This window comes from Phalacrocorax aristotelis, chromosome 5, assembly GCF_949628215.1.
Source record: "Phalacrocorax aristotelis chromosome 5, bGulAri2.1, whole genome shotgun sequence".
NCBI classification, from domain to species: domain Eukaryota; kingdom Metazoa; phylum Chordata; class Aves; order Suliformes; family Phalacrocoracidae; genus Phalacrocorax; species Phalacrocorax aristotelis.
Genome location: NC_134280.1, coordinates 50,006,678 through 50,024,878, shown reverse-complemented (window position 1 = coordinate 50,024,878; position 18,201 = coordinate 50,006,678). Strand labels below are relative to the sequence as shown.

Sequence of the window (18,201 nt, the reverse complement as noted above, 5' to 3'; positions counted from 1 at the left end):
TATGTTTGGCTTCTATTCAGTTAAGGTTTCTCTTCCCAATATTTTCTGTACAGTTGTTAACCTCTTGACCTACCCAGGACTGGATTTCTGGCACCCTTTTCTCCAAGACAGTTTTCACCTTTGTTATGAAACTAAACCTTCTTTAGTAAAAAAGGGCTACACTTAGTTAATAAGACTGATACATATTTCCTACCTGACTGTTTCAGGTGTGGCTGTGTCATTGTTTTTCTAAGATCATTTCACAACTGAAGAGCACAAAGCTAGTTTTAGCTGTCTTTTTATTGAATATATAACCCTCTTTGACAGAGTTTTTCAGTTTGTTAATGATAGAAGTTGCTTCTGCTAGGCTTGCTTCTTACATTATATATTACCAGCTACTGCTTTATATTTATTTTTTGTTTTCAGAACATAATTACAATTCTAGTCACCACAGAGCCTGGGAGTGTTTTCACAGACTGAGTTCATACCATCTGTAATATAAAAAATATGAAATCAAACTGGTTTTACCTCTCTATAATGAAAAAATAATTTCAGACTTTTGCATCTAGTAGTTAGTTTTTTGTTACTTCAGTGTAACCTCTTACACATTCTACTGCCTTCTATTTTTTTATTATCAAATTGATATTAATTTCATTTATGCCTGCCTCACTTAACACAGCAACTTCATAATTTAGGCAGAAAATGCAGAAACCTTCCCTCAAGGCTTCTTAGCTTGTATCCTGGGTGAAAGTCTTAGTATTATATATATATATCATGTTTATCAGAAACGAGAGCCTAGGGATGTTGCTCAAAGCTATAGCTCGTGTCTTCTTCATTCATCTTACTATGTTATTTGTATCTCTGCCCTACAGTCCTGCCCTTTACTTTTGGTGGTAGAATATTCTTATCTTCCCCACTCTAATTCCATTTTAATTCTCAGTATTATATCTTTTATATTTTCCCTGTGATTTTTTCCTCTTTATTATTTTCCAACCTCTTGGCTAGTCAAAATCTTATGACTTTTCTTCCTAATAATTTTTTCCTTGTCATTTGAGATCACCTCTCTTTTGTGCTTAATAACTTGCCGTTTTATATTATGGCATTGCTTCTTGCTGTGTGTATTCAAATTAAGATGCATCTGAAGATGAGACTGCATCACACTAAATTCAGTTTTGCAAGGATTCTAAATATTACAATGTATTTATCTTTTTCTACTCCTCCCAATAATTTTAAATTTTACTTTGTAATTCTATTTCTAATTGCTATTTTTAATCCATACTTACATCACTAGTCCTAACCCTAGCTTCTTGTTGACTAGTGTTAATCCTACTGAACTTCACCTCCAATGGGAATTCTAATGAGTTGATTTCTGAGATTTCATTTCAAGGCATGATTTAGCAACACAGGCTGGTTTCTTCTTTTCTCCATGCTTTGTTTCCTTATGGAGTGTCTATTGACTCTACGGCCCTTGTGTGCTCTTCTGATTTATGTCCTCATAGTAACTCTACCTGGGGACAAATACTTTTTAAAATGATGCCTTTAGGTAGGTATTAATTCCAAAACCAAGAGAAATCATCTTAGGAATTGAACGGCTGAGGAAGGGGTGAAGCGTACAGATGGTGCTGTATCACTTATGGAGCACTTTGAGAACCCATTTTCTCCTGCGACCTTCAGCAATCTCCTGCAGCAGTTGTTAAAAACAAAGATATAAAATGTAATCCATTCACATATCAACTACCACTAATAAAAATCCCTCCCTCTCATTAACCATGATTTTAAAACAGCATGCAGTAAAAACACCTGCTGTCCTGGCAGACATGGAGAATATCTTTATTCATTGAAGCATAAATGTCAAAAATATCTAAGCACATATTATTAACTTAGCATAAAATGTCTAAAACCAAAGAGCATTAATTTTTATATAATCTGTCAGTTCATTCAGACGACAATTTTTAATTTTTTTTTTGCTTTTCCAGAAACATAGTAGCAAATAGCTTACTCCTGTTAGAAAAAATAAAATGTACTATTATCTCAACAGTGACAATAAGAAGAGGAAGAAATATCACAGAGAAAGTGTCCACATAAGAAAAATGAATAATTAAACAAAAGCTTTAAGGGAAACTGGATTGCAAATGTAGAATTCAGCAAATTTCAATTCTAAATGCTAGGTACATAAAAGATTTTCCTATCACTCACTCTTGTATTTTACAATAGGAGTAAAAAGGCGGTCACGCGTCTCCTGTTCTTTATGAGGCTCATCTCTCTAACAAATCTAATGTTGAACAAAGTCTTGTGTGTTTTTTTTTCCAACAGCAAATACCAAAACTACTGACAACATTGCTCTGTTTTTGAAAAATAGTATATCTTCAAAAAGCAGAAATAAGTTGCCAAAATAGAGAAGACCCAAAGGTAAACCTAGTAGATTTCCCTACTACCACTGAAAATGGAATTGTTTCACAATTCATAAAATAACCAAACTAAGAAAGCATATTCTTACTCAGTTTTTACTGCATTTCCACTCACATAAACATCCAATAAAGTAATTTTAAGTTAAGCTTACTTTTAATAAGAGTCTAGGTAAAGACTGAAGAATCATCCCAGAAAGCCCTAACTACAGGGAAAATCTGGTTTAGTAGAAAATACAATAAACTTTCTACAATATTAAGTTACTCAGAAAAATGCTGGATGTGGCCCTGGTTTCACTTACACCAGCATAATTCAGAAAGAATTCAGGTGAAATCAATGAAATTAGTCCTATGAAAGATCCAAGTAAGATCATTAAGTAGCAAAATTTTGGAGACTGCTTTACAATAACTTGAACATTATTCAGCTTTCAGTCCTTTAGATTTTAATTATGCATGTAGGATCTGGGATAAACATCTCCCAAATTCCTCCATGATCATCCGCTCAGCTAGACAGATAGAGTAACCTCTTTTTTCTGCCTCTTCAGCTTGCACCAGCAGACAAGCACACGTTGCTTTCGCTTCTTCCCAAGATATACACAGAGCTGGTTGTCTGACAGGGGAAAAGAAACTTGAATGAAATATTTCCATTTTAAATACACAAAATTATTTAAAAGACAAACTGCCAAACTCAGTTAAGAGCTGGAACGCACAGAGCTGAATCAGAGTAGCTGCACTATTACTGTAAGTTACATCCTTGTAGGAATTTCACTGTTCTACACCAAATAGCTTCTGTTTCTAACAGACTGCTTCTGAGTTTTTCTAATTCATCACATGGAAGACTACATAATTAATCTATGCGAATGCTGCCTAACAGGTGCAGACAGAGAAAGATTATACAACAAGCCTCTTCCTCCATCTGCATGCAGCAGTCACATCCTGGCTCAAGTACAAGGAAATGTGTTAAAAAGTCTTAGACAGGGTCTAGGAGTTACTAAATGTAAATTCAGTCTACTGCTGTTAAAGAAAACAGCACCAAGCCCCTGAATGGCACCTTAGCAGCATTGCTTTTGAAACTACCAGTTGTTAACATCATAACTCATTCTACTACATTAATAACATAACTTATCACTCATTCTACTATATTAATAACGTAAATCATCCTACTGTGTGCTTCAAGCAAAGGCATAACTTGGCACCATCTACCCCATTAATACACTACCAAGAGCAGAAATTATGCAAATATTTTAAAAACAGATCATCAGAAAGTATTGTAAAAATGGAATTAAGATAAGAATTTCAAGGTAACTGTTGATGCAAAGAAGCAAAGAAAATGATGTACGCAAACTGAAAATTTTAGAGCCTGGAGTAAAGCTCCCTAAAATCACTTAAAAGGCGGCTTAATTAATTTTAATTATTATTAACAAGTGTTTCTATTTATTAGACAAATTACTATAAACCAACCAAAAATAGAGTTAGGCTACAACTATGTTAGAAAACATAACAAAATCAGGACAGTACAGCCTTCTTGGGATACTTTACAATCCAAACTGCCAACACAAAAAAAATTAAGGGGACATGTACCAAAGGTAGAAGAGATTGGAAAGAAGCAGTGACATAAACATGCTTATTAATTGAACACCACAAACATATTAATAACATAATTTTCTTAGAACTTCTGTGGCCAAGGTTTTGTTAGAAATAAATGCTTGAACATAGAAAAACTGAAGAACAGAGAAACTGAAGAAAAAACATAGTAGCTAAGGGAGAAAAAATTTGAGAGAATAAAATATGTGATCAATACATAAATAACTGCTGTTTTGTAAGCAGAACTAATGCATATATTCCTGAACTGTGTATACTATAAAGGATAGTTATAACCTTTCCTTTAGATATTTCTCGATTTATAGAAACAAGATGACAAATGCTATGTGATGTGATTCCTTGTATATAAACCATCTGTCTTTTTAGTCACTATTTCTTAGACAATTAAGATAATGGTTACACAAAAAATTAATGAAGTCAGACCAATTGATTATGCATTGCTATTTCCTAATACTCACCTGCCTGTCTTCAATTTGGGCAATGTTTTGAATGTTGATGTTAAAACCGGGGTATCTGCTCTGTTATTTCCAGCGTCCATGTAGTTTAGCACATTCAACTGGCTGTTTTCATCTGGACTTTCTTCATAATTTTTACAACCAATGCATTTGCAAATAGAGGAACACATAATTCTAGCCTGGCAAATACAGAATACTTAGAATAAAAATTGTATAAATCTTAAATTAAGCATACATTCAAGCAACCATTGGAGCTATACCACCAGGGACTTATTCTAGATGTGCTGGCCTTGGATACTCCCAGAGCAAAACCATCAGTATCAATACAGTAAGAAAGCAAGACAAGTTTTTTTCCACGGATTCTCTGTGGTGATTGATCTGTACATGGACAAATCACTCTTCTGTTCAATTTGTGGATGACTTTGCAAGGTAACAAAATACCACAGATGCAAAGCAACTACTAGGATTAGCAGAAAACCATTCTTCCTTTCTTCTGGAGCGAGGCATTGGCTAAGAGCTCCTGGTACTGAAAATTTTAGCTGATCAACTTCAGCCAGATTCAGTTCCTTAGAGACATGACAAGAAAGAGGCTGTGCCTCCTATGTTCAAAATGGTTTATGATGAAAAATGCAAAGAAAGAAGAGAAGTGATTATTTTTAGCAACTACTAGTTACAGAATATTATCAGTAATTAGGTAGTAACTGATGAGAGGAAAGTTCACCTGACTCACCTCAAAGCACTCACAATAGTTCTTGAGGCACCCTGAGCGCTTGCAATTACATCCTTTGTTATGGTGAAGTTTAATTTCTCCTAGTTTCCTTTTCCCGATCTTCGGTAAGAAAGCTTCTGGGTTTCTGCCAAGACAGGCCTAAAAAAAAATTTGCTAGATTATGAGAAATTCAAATAAATGTTTTAAATACTTGAATGACTGTGAACCAATGTTTAACAAAGAAGTTCTTACTTTCCTCTCTGGTGATATGAAGCCCATGGATAAAGGAATCTTCCATGGCATGTTGAGAGCAGGAATTCAAAGACTCCAGAACACTAAGCTGACTTGGCTCTAGCATGGGAAGCAATTTACATTGTTTTTGTGGAATAACCTAAATGACCCATCTACTGTTCTCTTGTGCTGGTTTTCTTTCACTGCTGATGCTACTTTCACCAGAAATAAAAAGTTCTCAGTGAAGAAAGAACCCTTGCATACATAGTAACATACATCTCAGAAGTTTTAAACGCGTCTGATTTCATTAATTGCCCAATACAAAGACCATTCACTGAAATCAGCATTGGATTGGAACAGCAGGTTTTAATTAGGTCCCAAGACCTCGCAATGCCATGGACTACTAAAAGGCAGTGACAAACATGATATATATGCTTTACAAAATGTAATCTACAGCAGTGAAAGGAGTGCTTACACACCAACAACCCCAACAGCTGAGCTACAGACAAGCATCTGATTTGAAAACTAGTTGTTGCATATTGACAGCAAAACTGCTGTGGCTTTAATTGGGTGGATGTGGCAAAGCCCTAACTCTAATTAGATCAGTGGCTTGTACCATCCTGAAATGATGTGAATGATACAAAAAGACTTCTGGGGAGTTGCATACAAGAAGCACAAAGCCACTAATATATCCTTAATGCATCAGCAGTGAAATAAGACTTTTCATTATCACTTTAAAACTTGCAAAACATGACATACATACTAGATTAAATTATTGCCCAAATCGTGTAGTTTGATATACACACAAAAGTTATCGCACATACTATTCTTTACTCCATTAATAACATCAGTCTCCAAATGCAGAAGAAACCTGCTTCTCACTAGTTCAGGGTTCAGTGTTGCTGCCCCAAGAGCCAAGTTTGTATTGCTGCATGGGGCAACCGGAAAGACTAATGCAGATAACTGCAGAAGATCTGTCAATGAGAACAATAATTTGGATAGTAATACTTTGTTTTCCTTTAAGAACTCTCTGACTTTGGGATAAAATAAATTTTGCATCAAGTGAAAAAAATTTTCCAAAATTTAATTTGGGTTTGAATACTTTCTTCCCAGAACAAAAATTTTCATAGTTTTAATCCAAACTATCAGAATCTAAAAAAGCAAGGAAAAAAATCCCTACATTTCTTTATGTAAGAATAATACAGAAGCAAAACTTAGTTTTGTTTATGTTAAAAATATTTCAAATACTGTAACTAGTGGAAAAACCAATACTGCTATATTTTTCATGCATGGACTGATATGAATGTGTACTGTACTTTTTTCTTTTTTTTTTTTACCTTAATGGCTTTAAATCGATCCGTTTCATGAAGTTGATTGTTGTAACAATTATTGCAGTTGCAGTTGTTGCAAAAATCACCATTGGCGAAGCAATCACAATATCTATGATTAACATGTAAAACAAGAAAAGAAAGTAAAAGATTAGCTGCTTTAAGAGTAAATTTTTAAATTTTAATTCTACTTCTAGGCAGAATGTTCAGTTTCTACTCATAAAAAGTGTTCCTTCATCTGTAACTTAATCACATCCAAACCTAGACAATGAGCTTCCCTTTCTCTTTCAATTTTACATTTTGTAATTTTCACCCAGTCCATCAATGAATCAAACTTTAATTATTACATATACATCTCTGTGCGTATTGTTTATGTATGAGAGCAGCAGCAAGACAGAGAAATTATATTTTTGTATACAGCATTTACAATCTACATAGGATTTTCCAGATAGGCTCTGAAAAATTCTTCTAGCTTTTCCTTTTGTTTTTATACTTTGGATTATATGCAGTCATCTACATCTCTGCACCAAATTCTGAGCTTGTGTGACACTAGTTTACATCAGCTGTGGATCTTCCTAACTCAGTATCAGATGAGTAATTTTTGAGATGTATGTACCATTAATTTTAAAGCACACATTTCCTATATGTTTGTCCTTTCTTCTATACACTGTTATTAGCATTTATTAAATGTTGATAAACTATTACTTACAATTTAAGACACTGAGATTTTGTGCAGTTACACGGTTTCTTAGACTTTGTAACCCCTGAACCAAAAGGTAAGCTACATAGGTTGAAAAAGGAAAAAAAAAAAAGAAAAAAATCACAAATACAACTGCAATGAAAACTTATTATTCTATAGTTTTGAAACAATAAACACCAATTTATTTATTTTTTTACACCATATCGGTGTTATTTAACAAGTGTGGCCTCACAGAGTGCATGAGAAAAAAAGAAGCAACCTGTAATCTCTGTCTATCTACCAGCTGTCACTACTTGGGACAGGTCTGCCCTTAGTCATACAGTCTGGTAATAATTGTCCAGCTGCAAAGCTCCCTCACCTTTCACCCTGGGGTTGCATCTGCCTCTTATTCAAAAATGATCTGCAATTAAATATTATTAAAAGAATTCCATTAGTGTTAGAAATAGAGGTTAAACACATGCTAATTAGATTAGGAAACACATTAATTAACTTAGAAAATTAAATGTTTTTCAGGCAAATGGACAGCACAGTTGCACTGATCCTAAGAGAACTTGAAACCGTGCTACATAGTCTTGACCGTCAGCAACTGGCATAATGACTACCAGGATATAGGCACAAAGCATTCTTATAGAATTGTATTTTTGTTACAAGAGGGAAGCAGCTATGCAACATGAAAATGTCTCGGAGTCATTGCCAATTTAAAATTCAAAAGTCATCATGGATGTAAGATGTTTCATTCATCTTACCCCTCTGAGGTAATTTTCACTGGCCTGTGCAGATTTGATTCCAGATGCAACGTGGCAGTGCTAGCTACTGGTTGTAAGGGTCCATTTTCAAGCTGTTCAAGATAAAATGCATATACCCCATTTATGTTAACTTTTTAAAAAGTATGCTTGTAAGTTAACAGAGAAAAAGTATCACAAAGAAAATGCTTCTCGGGATAATTTGACTGCTAAGGTTACTGATAAAAACTCATGGAAGCAAAGAGTCATGAAAACAGCATGCATCTCTTCTTGGAAGCCATACAGTATGTCAGGCATCCCATTTCTCCCAAGGCAAAGAACCAAAACCAGCTTTCAGTGCTGCAGTGTTGGCACACTATTTTAAATTTCCTGGTAATTCTATGTCATTTGCTTTTAATTCCAGTAGTCAATTGAAACTGGTTAGTGACTTGATTTTCATTATGCTCAGCTGCAATATGACATCTAATGGGTTGAAGACTAAGCAAAATTTAAAAAAATAATCAGCTCACAGGCCAAGAAAACACACTGGAGATCTGGTGTCTCTTCAGACACATGATTAATAAGGGCCTCGTTTTGGAAAGAGACAAGGGAAGAACAATTAGGATTGCACTGATATTACTGGTAATGGAGGGACAGTGAATAATTGTAAATTGCTGTTATTTTAAAAGGTGAGTAATATAGCTGACCATAAAGAAAGGGAAAATTAATATATTTAATTCAAGACAAGACATCTAGGAAGAAACTAATTTGGGATAAAGTTAGAGAAGAATTACAAGCCTGTCTACATCACTGCTCCAGAATGTTTAGGCACCACTTTTATACTGCCTTTAGAGATAGAAGACTCCCTAGGTCATTGTTCAGTCTAAGCCTTGGGTTCTTTATTCTGTCTTTTATGATAGTGGCTGCTCTCCACAAACCATTTGCTGTGTTTGTACTGACAAACACAATCACACAAATCAGAAGTTAACTATTAAAACTTGCATTATTTTTTGCTACCAACTCTGTTGGAAGTAACACATGAGAAGCCAAACATCTGCAAAGATTTTTAGTCTTCTGTTCGATTTTCATCAACAACAACAAAAAAATCAACAAAAAATTATACAACTGTTCAATCCTAATCAAGAGAAAAGAGTGTGAAAAATCCTACTGGAAGAAAACATTCCCTTCTTCTGGTAAAAGTCAATGTGCTTTGCTTCACCCCAAAAGAGTTTTAAAATGGTTCTCAAACATAGCAATCTATATAATACCAAATGCAAGGTTTCAAAACTGGAATAAATTTATTTTTCTTATGGAAAACTGTATTTTTAATTCTGGTATTACGTCTAGAAAACGTTGAAATTGGAAACCATTATATGCAGAAAGTATAATGAGTGCAGAACTAAATCTGTCCAAACTAGCTAAACTGTCTTTAGAAGATGCATACAATTGTTACTTGTTAACATAGTCTTAACAACCCATTTTAAGAAAAGGAAAAGAGTGTATATTGTATTTAACAAGTTTAAAGGATAAAGCTTCTTTACCTCTTGTTCATTCAGAACCAGATCACCTGGAACAGGCAAAAACTGCCCCAGTACAGCTGTTACAGGGTTGTCCACATCTGAAAAGACGACATTTACCTGAAGACAGCAGAACTACTCACAATGTATAAAGCTTCATTTATGCATAAATATTTTTGAATTAAGTATACAGGCAAATTGGTGTCTTTGAATTCTTTTGTTAATTAAAAAAAATTACCTGAGGCTATCTGTCCTCTGCTAGCGCCGTCTCCTACAATTTAGTTTTGAATCCAAACTCACTCTACAAAAAATAGTGTCAATGAAGGATCTAGAAGTTTTCTCTCCAGAAATGTTTTTCTTATTGAAAAAAAAAAAACCAAGAATAAAAACCTGACCACATAAAAATACCTCTGACAGAAGAACCAGCCACCAATTTGTCAGCTAGGAATTTGAGCATAGGATGTTTTTAGTCCATGACATCAAGTACTTTAAAATTCCACTGCCATGGACTTAAAATACTCTCATAAAATAAGTCTCATAAAGTAAGAAAAATGCCAGAAACAAATATATTTATCCTGAGTTCTTACTTTACAAATTTCCAGATTTCTGAGAGAGCAGCGGGAACAGAGGTCTTTAACTTATGAAAAAAATTACTAAAAAACCATGGAGTAAAACATAGCTGTAAGAGTAAGTCTTTCTGTAAGTCCTGACGAACTGCATGTAAGTACCTGTGCATCCTAATCTATGCAGACAAAAAGCAAACATCATAGTAAGATTAAAAGATGAATCTTATACCTGTACTTACTTTCTTTCCATCTCAAGAAAGAAAAAATAATGGAAGCCAAAGGACAACTCAATTCAAAAGTTGAAGAGTTTAGTCCCTAGAAACTTTTAGATATAATTTCTGGACCTAATTATTTTACTTGCCCTGAGGATGAGTAAACCAGAATAAAGTTCAAGCAAATAAAAACTAACAAACACATGCCAGCGCACTCCTCAGCTTTTTCTTCCCTAACATTACAGCAAATGAATGAGAGATTTAATTTTATAAAGGAACATGACATTTAAATTGAATGTGCCTGGTTTACTCTTCTGATGGCTTCTGACAAATATAAGTAAACAGGCTCTATACCTGGAGCATCTGCTGAGAGATGCTCACATTCAGCACCTATGGATATTGAAAGCAGTATCTGGTCTACTATGTGCCTAATATTGAAAGGCTTTATTTTTGCATTGCCTTCAAAATACACCTCTGTAATAAAATTGTAATAATACTGAAATAAACTAAGTTAATAATGCTTTTGAGGAAGCTATATTTAGGTATAGGAAATATTTATTTAAATTAAAACTAAACTACACTCAAATACTTTGCTGCTGCTCTGATGAAAACCTGTTGCTCCACCTAAATAGCATTAACTTTAGGACCTCAGAAACCACTTTCTTTAAAAACGGATGGCATTTCCAGTTCATGTAATTATGTAAATATCAGTGAATCCCAAGGCTGAAATATACCCATAGCCCTCGGTGCTGCTGCTCTTTTATGGAGAAACAGTGACTCTTGGTGGTAAGCTAGGGTAGATGCAAATGTATGCAGGTGCTTACGCTGAATGTACTTTACATGGAAAGTAATCTGTGTATTAAAAACTTTCAGTAAATTCAACATATCCATTACATTATTCTTATTACACTGAAGTACCTAGCAATTTTTCAGTTATAAAATAAAGTAAAATAAGAACTGGTGATTGCTACATTATCCTTGGCTCATCTCACAGTGTTGCTGCTTAAGAACATGAACACATGCAGTTGGACATAAACAATCTACAATACTATCTGGCAGGCTAGAGATAATTTTAATTTTTATTGTACCTGATTGAAAGTAATTATGTTGCTCCTGGTACTCAGGAATTAGATGAACTGGTTTTAGATCTTGTGTGGCACAACTGTTTATACAGAGTATTTGAGTACCTCCTTCCAACTGGCAGATAACCTAAAATGAATAACTGATGATTAGTGTTCATCTAAGAAAGTGTAATTCTAAGCATATAGATATAAAGGTTTTCATAAGAGTACCACCTGTCTGATAAAGCTTCTTAATCACAGACTGGAATCTCTGAAATAAATGGATCATTATGCATTAAGATGTTTGCTTTTTGACCCTTAGTTTTAATTTATTTTTGGAAGCAGCTATTGAGATCTAACAGTGTAGCTCCTCGGCCTAGGTGATATGGATTCCTTGTTCTTCAGGTTGCTCCATGGGACTTTGTAGAGCACATTCTAGCTATTTACTGCTGTGCTGGCTTCAGATTCAGTTCCCTAACCAGAATATGCCATTGTAATTGTTATTGTTTAATTTCATTTATTTAGCTGTGATTTTAAATAAAGACTTTTCTTTTTTGTTTACAGCTGTTAAATAGAAAATAATATGGTTTTTTATATATATATATCAAATATATATATATATCAAGTAGCATTATAACTAGATAAAATTTAGGCTGTGAGTCCAAGGAAGGGACTGCCTTTTATTCTTGGTACAGCACTCACTAAGTGGGACTTCTTGAAGCTAGCGTGGTGCAAATAAGTTAATTTTTCTCTAGCATATAATTTTGCTATCAATTTCAGGATATAATTACCACAGGGCTGGAATCGTTTCTGTGTAGACATCTGGACTCCTCCACTACATTGTGCAATGCTAATAACTTGCAGCCAGACTCGTCAACACTCAAACTCTGAAAAATTGCTCTGTCTTGGTGATTCTCGAAAACATTACTAGCTGCCTCTCTTACCTCAGCCTGAAATATAAAGTTTTAAATCTTAAAAGGCATGCTTTAATATCTACTTCAAATTCCAAGCAAACACAATAAAATTAAAAAATGTATCTGCATAAATAATATATTTTAAAGCAAGGATTGTATTCAAATGTAATACTGAGAATAGTTAATTTACTTGTCAAAGGCAGAATGATTTTTGCTTATATTTTAATTAAAAATATTCCTGAAGAATAACAATGAAGAGTAACATACTTCAGAGTAACAATGGCCTTCAGAGTCTGCAACATCAAGAAGTATCAACTGATTTCTAAACTGCCTTGGAGGAGTTAGGCAACAGTCACAGCAAATTATGCAAAACAAGAATTAATCCTGAATTATATAACTTGACTGGGAATCATTGGGATTTAGTCTAAGTAAGAATTAGTCATCTGAGACTGGACTGCAAATTCAGTTATACCTATAAATCAGGTTGCTCCAAAATGGGCTTTTTTACAGTGATCAACTACGGTGTGTCATGGCTTTCCATCATAATGTGGTGCCCCCTATATTTGTTGAAAAGAAATATACCACCTATCTTGCTGATCCACTAACTTATTACAGTGTCATCTTCACAAAGGTCACACCTCCAGATGAAACCTTGCCCCTCTCAGTATACACTTTAAAACACCAGACAACCTTGAAAAACCTGGCCACAAAACTCCAGTAATTTTCAGAAATCTCCCTTTCATGAAATACCTGAATTTCTATAGTTTGTCTTGCACATATCTAGGAAATTATATTTGAAAAATTCAAGCATTTTAAGTGAATACGTTGCAAAGAACAGCTTTCCATAGGTGGGAAGTGCTAATGTTAAAACCCAATTTTTATCCTCAGCAATGTTCCTTTATACATACTATGCATGCGATAAAGGCTCAAATACTAATCAGCTGCCCAAAGGGATTTGGTGGAGTCCCACTAGGCAGTTTGTGTTCAGGTGGCCTTAGGAGAATCCCCCTCCCTAACTGGCCTGAACTGGAGCCAGAACGTGCAAGTGGCAGACGGGAGCGAACTAAACTTGAGCCTGTAGGAATGGAAATAGGCAAAAAATCCAGATGCTACTCTTCCTTCCTCCACAACGGAGCAGTGTAGGAAATCTTTTTTTCTCTTTTGTGGACAGATCAGATAGGACAGTGTTTGAAAGAACATTTTACCCTCTGGCATATAGAATAAATCCCATTTTAGACATTCAACACTTGGACAGATTCTTCCAATAATAACAAAATATTGCATGCATACTTACTAGTTCATCGTAGACAGAAGCACTAGTCTGAGGTAAGCCACAGATATCACTGGAAGATTCTAGTACATAAAATAAAGCATGTCTTGTTTACAAAATATCAGTGTTTTATACCAAGAACTCCTTTAGAGCATCACTAAAAGATTTTTATGTCACTACAGCATTAAATTCTTGTGAAATAAATATTTAATATTCTTTTGTACAGACTTGGTGGAAAAAACATCAGCTTGGGTCTTTTGATGTTTTTAAAAGATTTATTGTGCCTGTTTGGTAAAGTTCATTTAGCTTCAGGAAAAACTACTTTATAAGGTCAAATCTAGCAGTCAGTTTAACCCTGAGCAGGACTGTGAACAGGCAGAACACATTGAACAACTGTTCACAAGCTTACTAACATCAGCAGCATCAGTGCAAACCATCTAACTTTCATAACCAGTGGTCAAACTCCAAAATGGAATAAAAACATTGTTCAACTGAATAAAAAAAATTGTGCTGCAAGAAGGAATATCTTCTTCACAGTCCCCTGAAGGAATGGGGAGGTGGTATGAGAGGAAAGGAAAATCAAAACAAAGTCTGAACTATGTGGTTGAAGCACCATGAACATACATGAACAAACAGTGGTCTATTCTCCTTTCAAACATTCTTAGCGATATTAACATTATCAGAGAAGTCTCATACTGCAGTTTGCCGAATCCAGATATTAATTTATTTAGCTATTTAAATCCTTCCCTAAATCTAGAAGAGGAGGGAAAAAGAAAAAAATCCCACTCCATCACTTGGGGCACTTACCATGTAAGCAATTGGTCAAGTTTTGTAACTGCATAGTACTGTTTTGGATTCCTTTAAATTGATCACAACAAATACATTTATTCTCACCTGTGACTGAAGGTATGAATGATCTGATCACCTGAAGAAAAGAAGTTTTTATTTATAACTATTTTATGCATTAAATGATTTATTTTTAAAAGCCAAATGAATAAACAAAAAATTGACTTAAAGTGACCCTGAAAATTGGAAGTTATTTACATTTTCATGACATAATTAAGCACATAAATGCTGCAGCCTATTCAGCATTACCAAGTACTGTTATATACTTTGAATATGATTTCTGCTTTTTCTGCTCAACATATAGTTATGGTTCAGATCTAATGCATTTACAACTATAATAGCATCAAACAATACCTACATTTGTATTTTCAAAAACAAACCAAATGAACAGAAAATGGAACAAAGACAGACACCAACTATTTTCTAGTTTCAAATTAGAATTGAAATTGTTTGAACTAGACAATTTGCTTTCTGCGTGTGCTGTGCTTCCTCTTAATATACACAGCAGTTTAGGAGCGTAAGCAAGCAGAGTAGAAAAAATCAATCAGCTTTCTTTATTTCAGTAAAATTATTTATAACCTGATTAACATTTTGTTCTAATATCTTCAAGAAACAGGGCAGATTAAGGAAACATGCAGATTTAGTGTGATAAACCATAAGGATACTAGGAAGAAAGCTAGTCAGAAAGATTTCTTCTAAATCTGATTTTTAGCTCCTTGTACAAAGACTAACAAATTTTCCTTATCTTCAACTTGACTTTGAAGAAAGCAACTGTTATGCCTTAATCACACCTTTATTTTCTAGAGGCTTCCACCAGCCTTTTGAATATTATTAACAGTTCAAAAGATTGAAGGTGTTGCTTATTAAGGAATTACTAATAATATTGAGCACGTGTGTAAACAACCTTCCCAGACAGAGATACTTCTAAACTATAACTGTATCCTGAGATCAGAAAGAAAACCAAAACACATAGGGCAACTGTCACAGTAGACTTCAAGCGTCTCTGGATGAAATGGCACTGGGAAACACATTGGGCTGGGTCGTGTCAGCAGTGATTTCTGTGACAGGAGGTTTCCTGCACAGACAGTCCCCAGCTGCCACCTGACTTCAGCCTGGCACCTTGGTGGGATACTGCAAGGGGAAAATCAGACCTCATTCTCAACCAAGTGATATTTGTGATTTTGAGGTTTGGGGTTTTTTTAATGCTTTTGATTTTTGAATCTGAGAACAGTGGTGTTCGTTGTCAAATGGTATGCTTAATTATTTCAACATAGCTTCTCAGAGGAAACCTCAGTGCCCCTCTAGAAGCAGCCACAATGCAAACTTAAAATTTGGAGATTTCTTCAGATGATATTCTATGGCCACAAACAAAGATGCAAGGACACGTAAGTATTCTACCTATCAATGGCTTGCATTAAGCAGATGGATTTGGTCTTGTGATCATCACAGGTTTTATGCTGTGTACCTTCCTAGATAGTAATTGATCAAGATAGAAAATATAACTTCAAACTACACAGAAAAACTGCCAAATGTGGTAAGCAATGGGAAAGCCTTCTCTCTTACAATACTACTTTCCCCATGGAGATTTAACAATACAGGCTACAGTTTACTGCTGCAAATAAATTACTTTTTAACTCATTTGGACTATAAATGTTAAGATGACAAGTGTGTCACCTGTAGAGCTAGAGAACAAAAGTTAATATCCTATTTGTACTTTGTACAAATCTAATATTATCTAATAGTTGCTAATACAGGCAGGAATATATAAAACCAAAGCGGGTATATTTGTGACATGGTAAGATTTTTTTTTAACGAGCAAAACAACTACCCATTTATTTCTCTATTTACTACTAAGTTTGCTCCAGGCTAAAATTTATGTCATAAATTTAAACACTACCCCATATAAGTTTTAAGGTGGCAATTCCCCACATTTAAGTCACAAATATATAAAAATTCCTATTTCACTTAATCTTACTGGTATCATTCTGACATTTTGACTGACTGTTCCTTCTGCAGAGAAAATGCTCGAAGTTGGAACACTGCAATTACTATGCTGCATCACTGCAGAAGAAAGAAAGTGGACGCCATTTGAAGGCAGATAAGACGAATGCGTATGTTCAGATTCTGGAGCTTCTGGAAGGTTTAATTCCTTGTACGTGTCAAGATCTTCATCACCACAGCTGTTGTTTCCATGTGGATGTACTTCAACTTTTACTATTGTATTTTGATTTTCAATTGTAAGTGGATATGTGAAGTGATCTAGCAAAGTCTCTCCCACGTTTACGGTGCATAAATGATTGTCTTGAGTTGGCAGCAATCCTTCTTCAATGGGTTTATTAATTATTGGAGTTTCCAGATTGAAGTTTTCAGAAGTAACAGGACCGTTTTGACTAAATATTTCAGTTACAAGTCCACTGTCTATTACTGATCTTATATCAAGCAATATCTGACTCTCCATAGTCATGGACAGACTGTCAACTGGTTAGTTCTTTTTTTTTTTTTCATTGAAGATAATTAAATTTGCTATTTCAGTGTTCTTCTGAAGAGTTTTCTATCTAGAAGTGAATGAAATAGTCTTAACCAAACCACATATCTATACAATACTGAAGATTAACCCAATTAACATGTAACTGTGAAACTTAAAATCATTACACTGGAAGAGGTTGTTGGGGTTCTGAATATAGCTTTCAGAAAATACAGGCTACTGTGCTGACACAAACAAGCTGCTTTTATGATAAGAACACATTATTTGTAACTTTTAAACACATTAACACCATTCAGACTTAAATCAGAATTTTGCTGCTTGGCTTTAGCAGTTGTGATGGATGCACTCGACCTCTTAACCAAACTCACGGTAGTTTGGTATAGGCTCAAAGGGAGGTAAAGGCCTGAGCTGTGGCTGGGCCAAGAACTCCTCTGGTTCTGATCCATTGTCTGAGAATCCACAAAGGAGCCGAGCAGCACAGAGGGAGAGCATCAATGCATATGAGCTTGCAACACCAATCACAAGACTGACACATGAATAGCGGTAGCTTTTCCAAGACTCATTTATCAAGGAACAAAGAAAGTTGTGGGTACAAGGAGTCTCCTGCATACCTTTCCCATCACATGTAATTTCACTATAAAGCAACCACTTTATTCCATAAATATGATAGCCTAAGTGAGCCTTCTGTGAGCTCTCCCTGCTGGGCAGTGTGGCTGCATGGCAGTGATCTCCCCTTGAGCTGGGACACCTCTCAGGCTTGCTCCTCGAGCAGAGACACCTTTTACCAACAACAGACCTTTGTTAAGTGACCGATATTGCGCATAACCTTGTAGCACGGTTTTATTTTGTCTCGGTAACTTTGATTGCATGTTGGATTGATGCTAATGAAACATTACATAAACTTTGCATGTACAATCCCTTAGACATAAACCATTGCCCAAGTCTGAGACTAAGATTGGACCTAACCGCACCTAAGCTCCATCAGTTTAGAAAGCAAGGGCATCTACTCTCAACCTCGTGACTCAATGGGAGGGTCTTCCTTACTCTTTGCATTCCCGGTCTCTCTGTGAATCATTCTATCTTCACTGTAACTCAATTTTCCTTTGTATGTTTCTTCCATGAAATTAATAGAGTGAACCTTGCCATCGAACTTTGTTACGTTGCACTTTTACAACATCATATTAAAACTACTTTAATAC

At 35.0% G+C, this 18,201-nt stretch overlaps 1 protein-coding gene across 1 annotated transcript; it reads right to left on the bottom strand.

The window, feature by feature from the left end:
- Positions 1–2,717: 2,717 nt before the first annotated feature.
- On the bottom strand, positions 2,718–16,975 carry TESMIN (testis expressed metallothionein like protein). Its single transcript, XM_075092516.1, is given in 11 exon segments — positions 2,718–2,994; positions 4,445–4,620; positions 5,172–5,309; positions 6,719–6,821; positions 8,156–8,247; positions 9,673–9,749; positions 11,515–11,635; positions 12,279–12,437; positions 13,696–13,754; positions 14,479–14,596; positions 16,493–16,975. Coding segments are annotated over 11 exon segments (1,719 nt in total). The 3' UTR covers positions 2,718–2,801.
- Between the last annotated feature and the right edge of the window lie 1,226 nt (positions 16,976–18,201).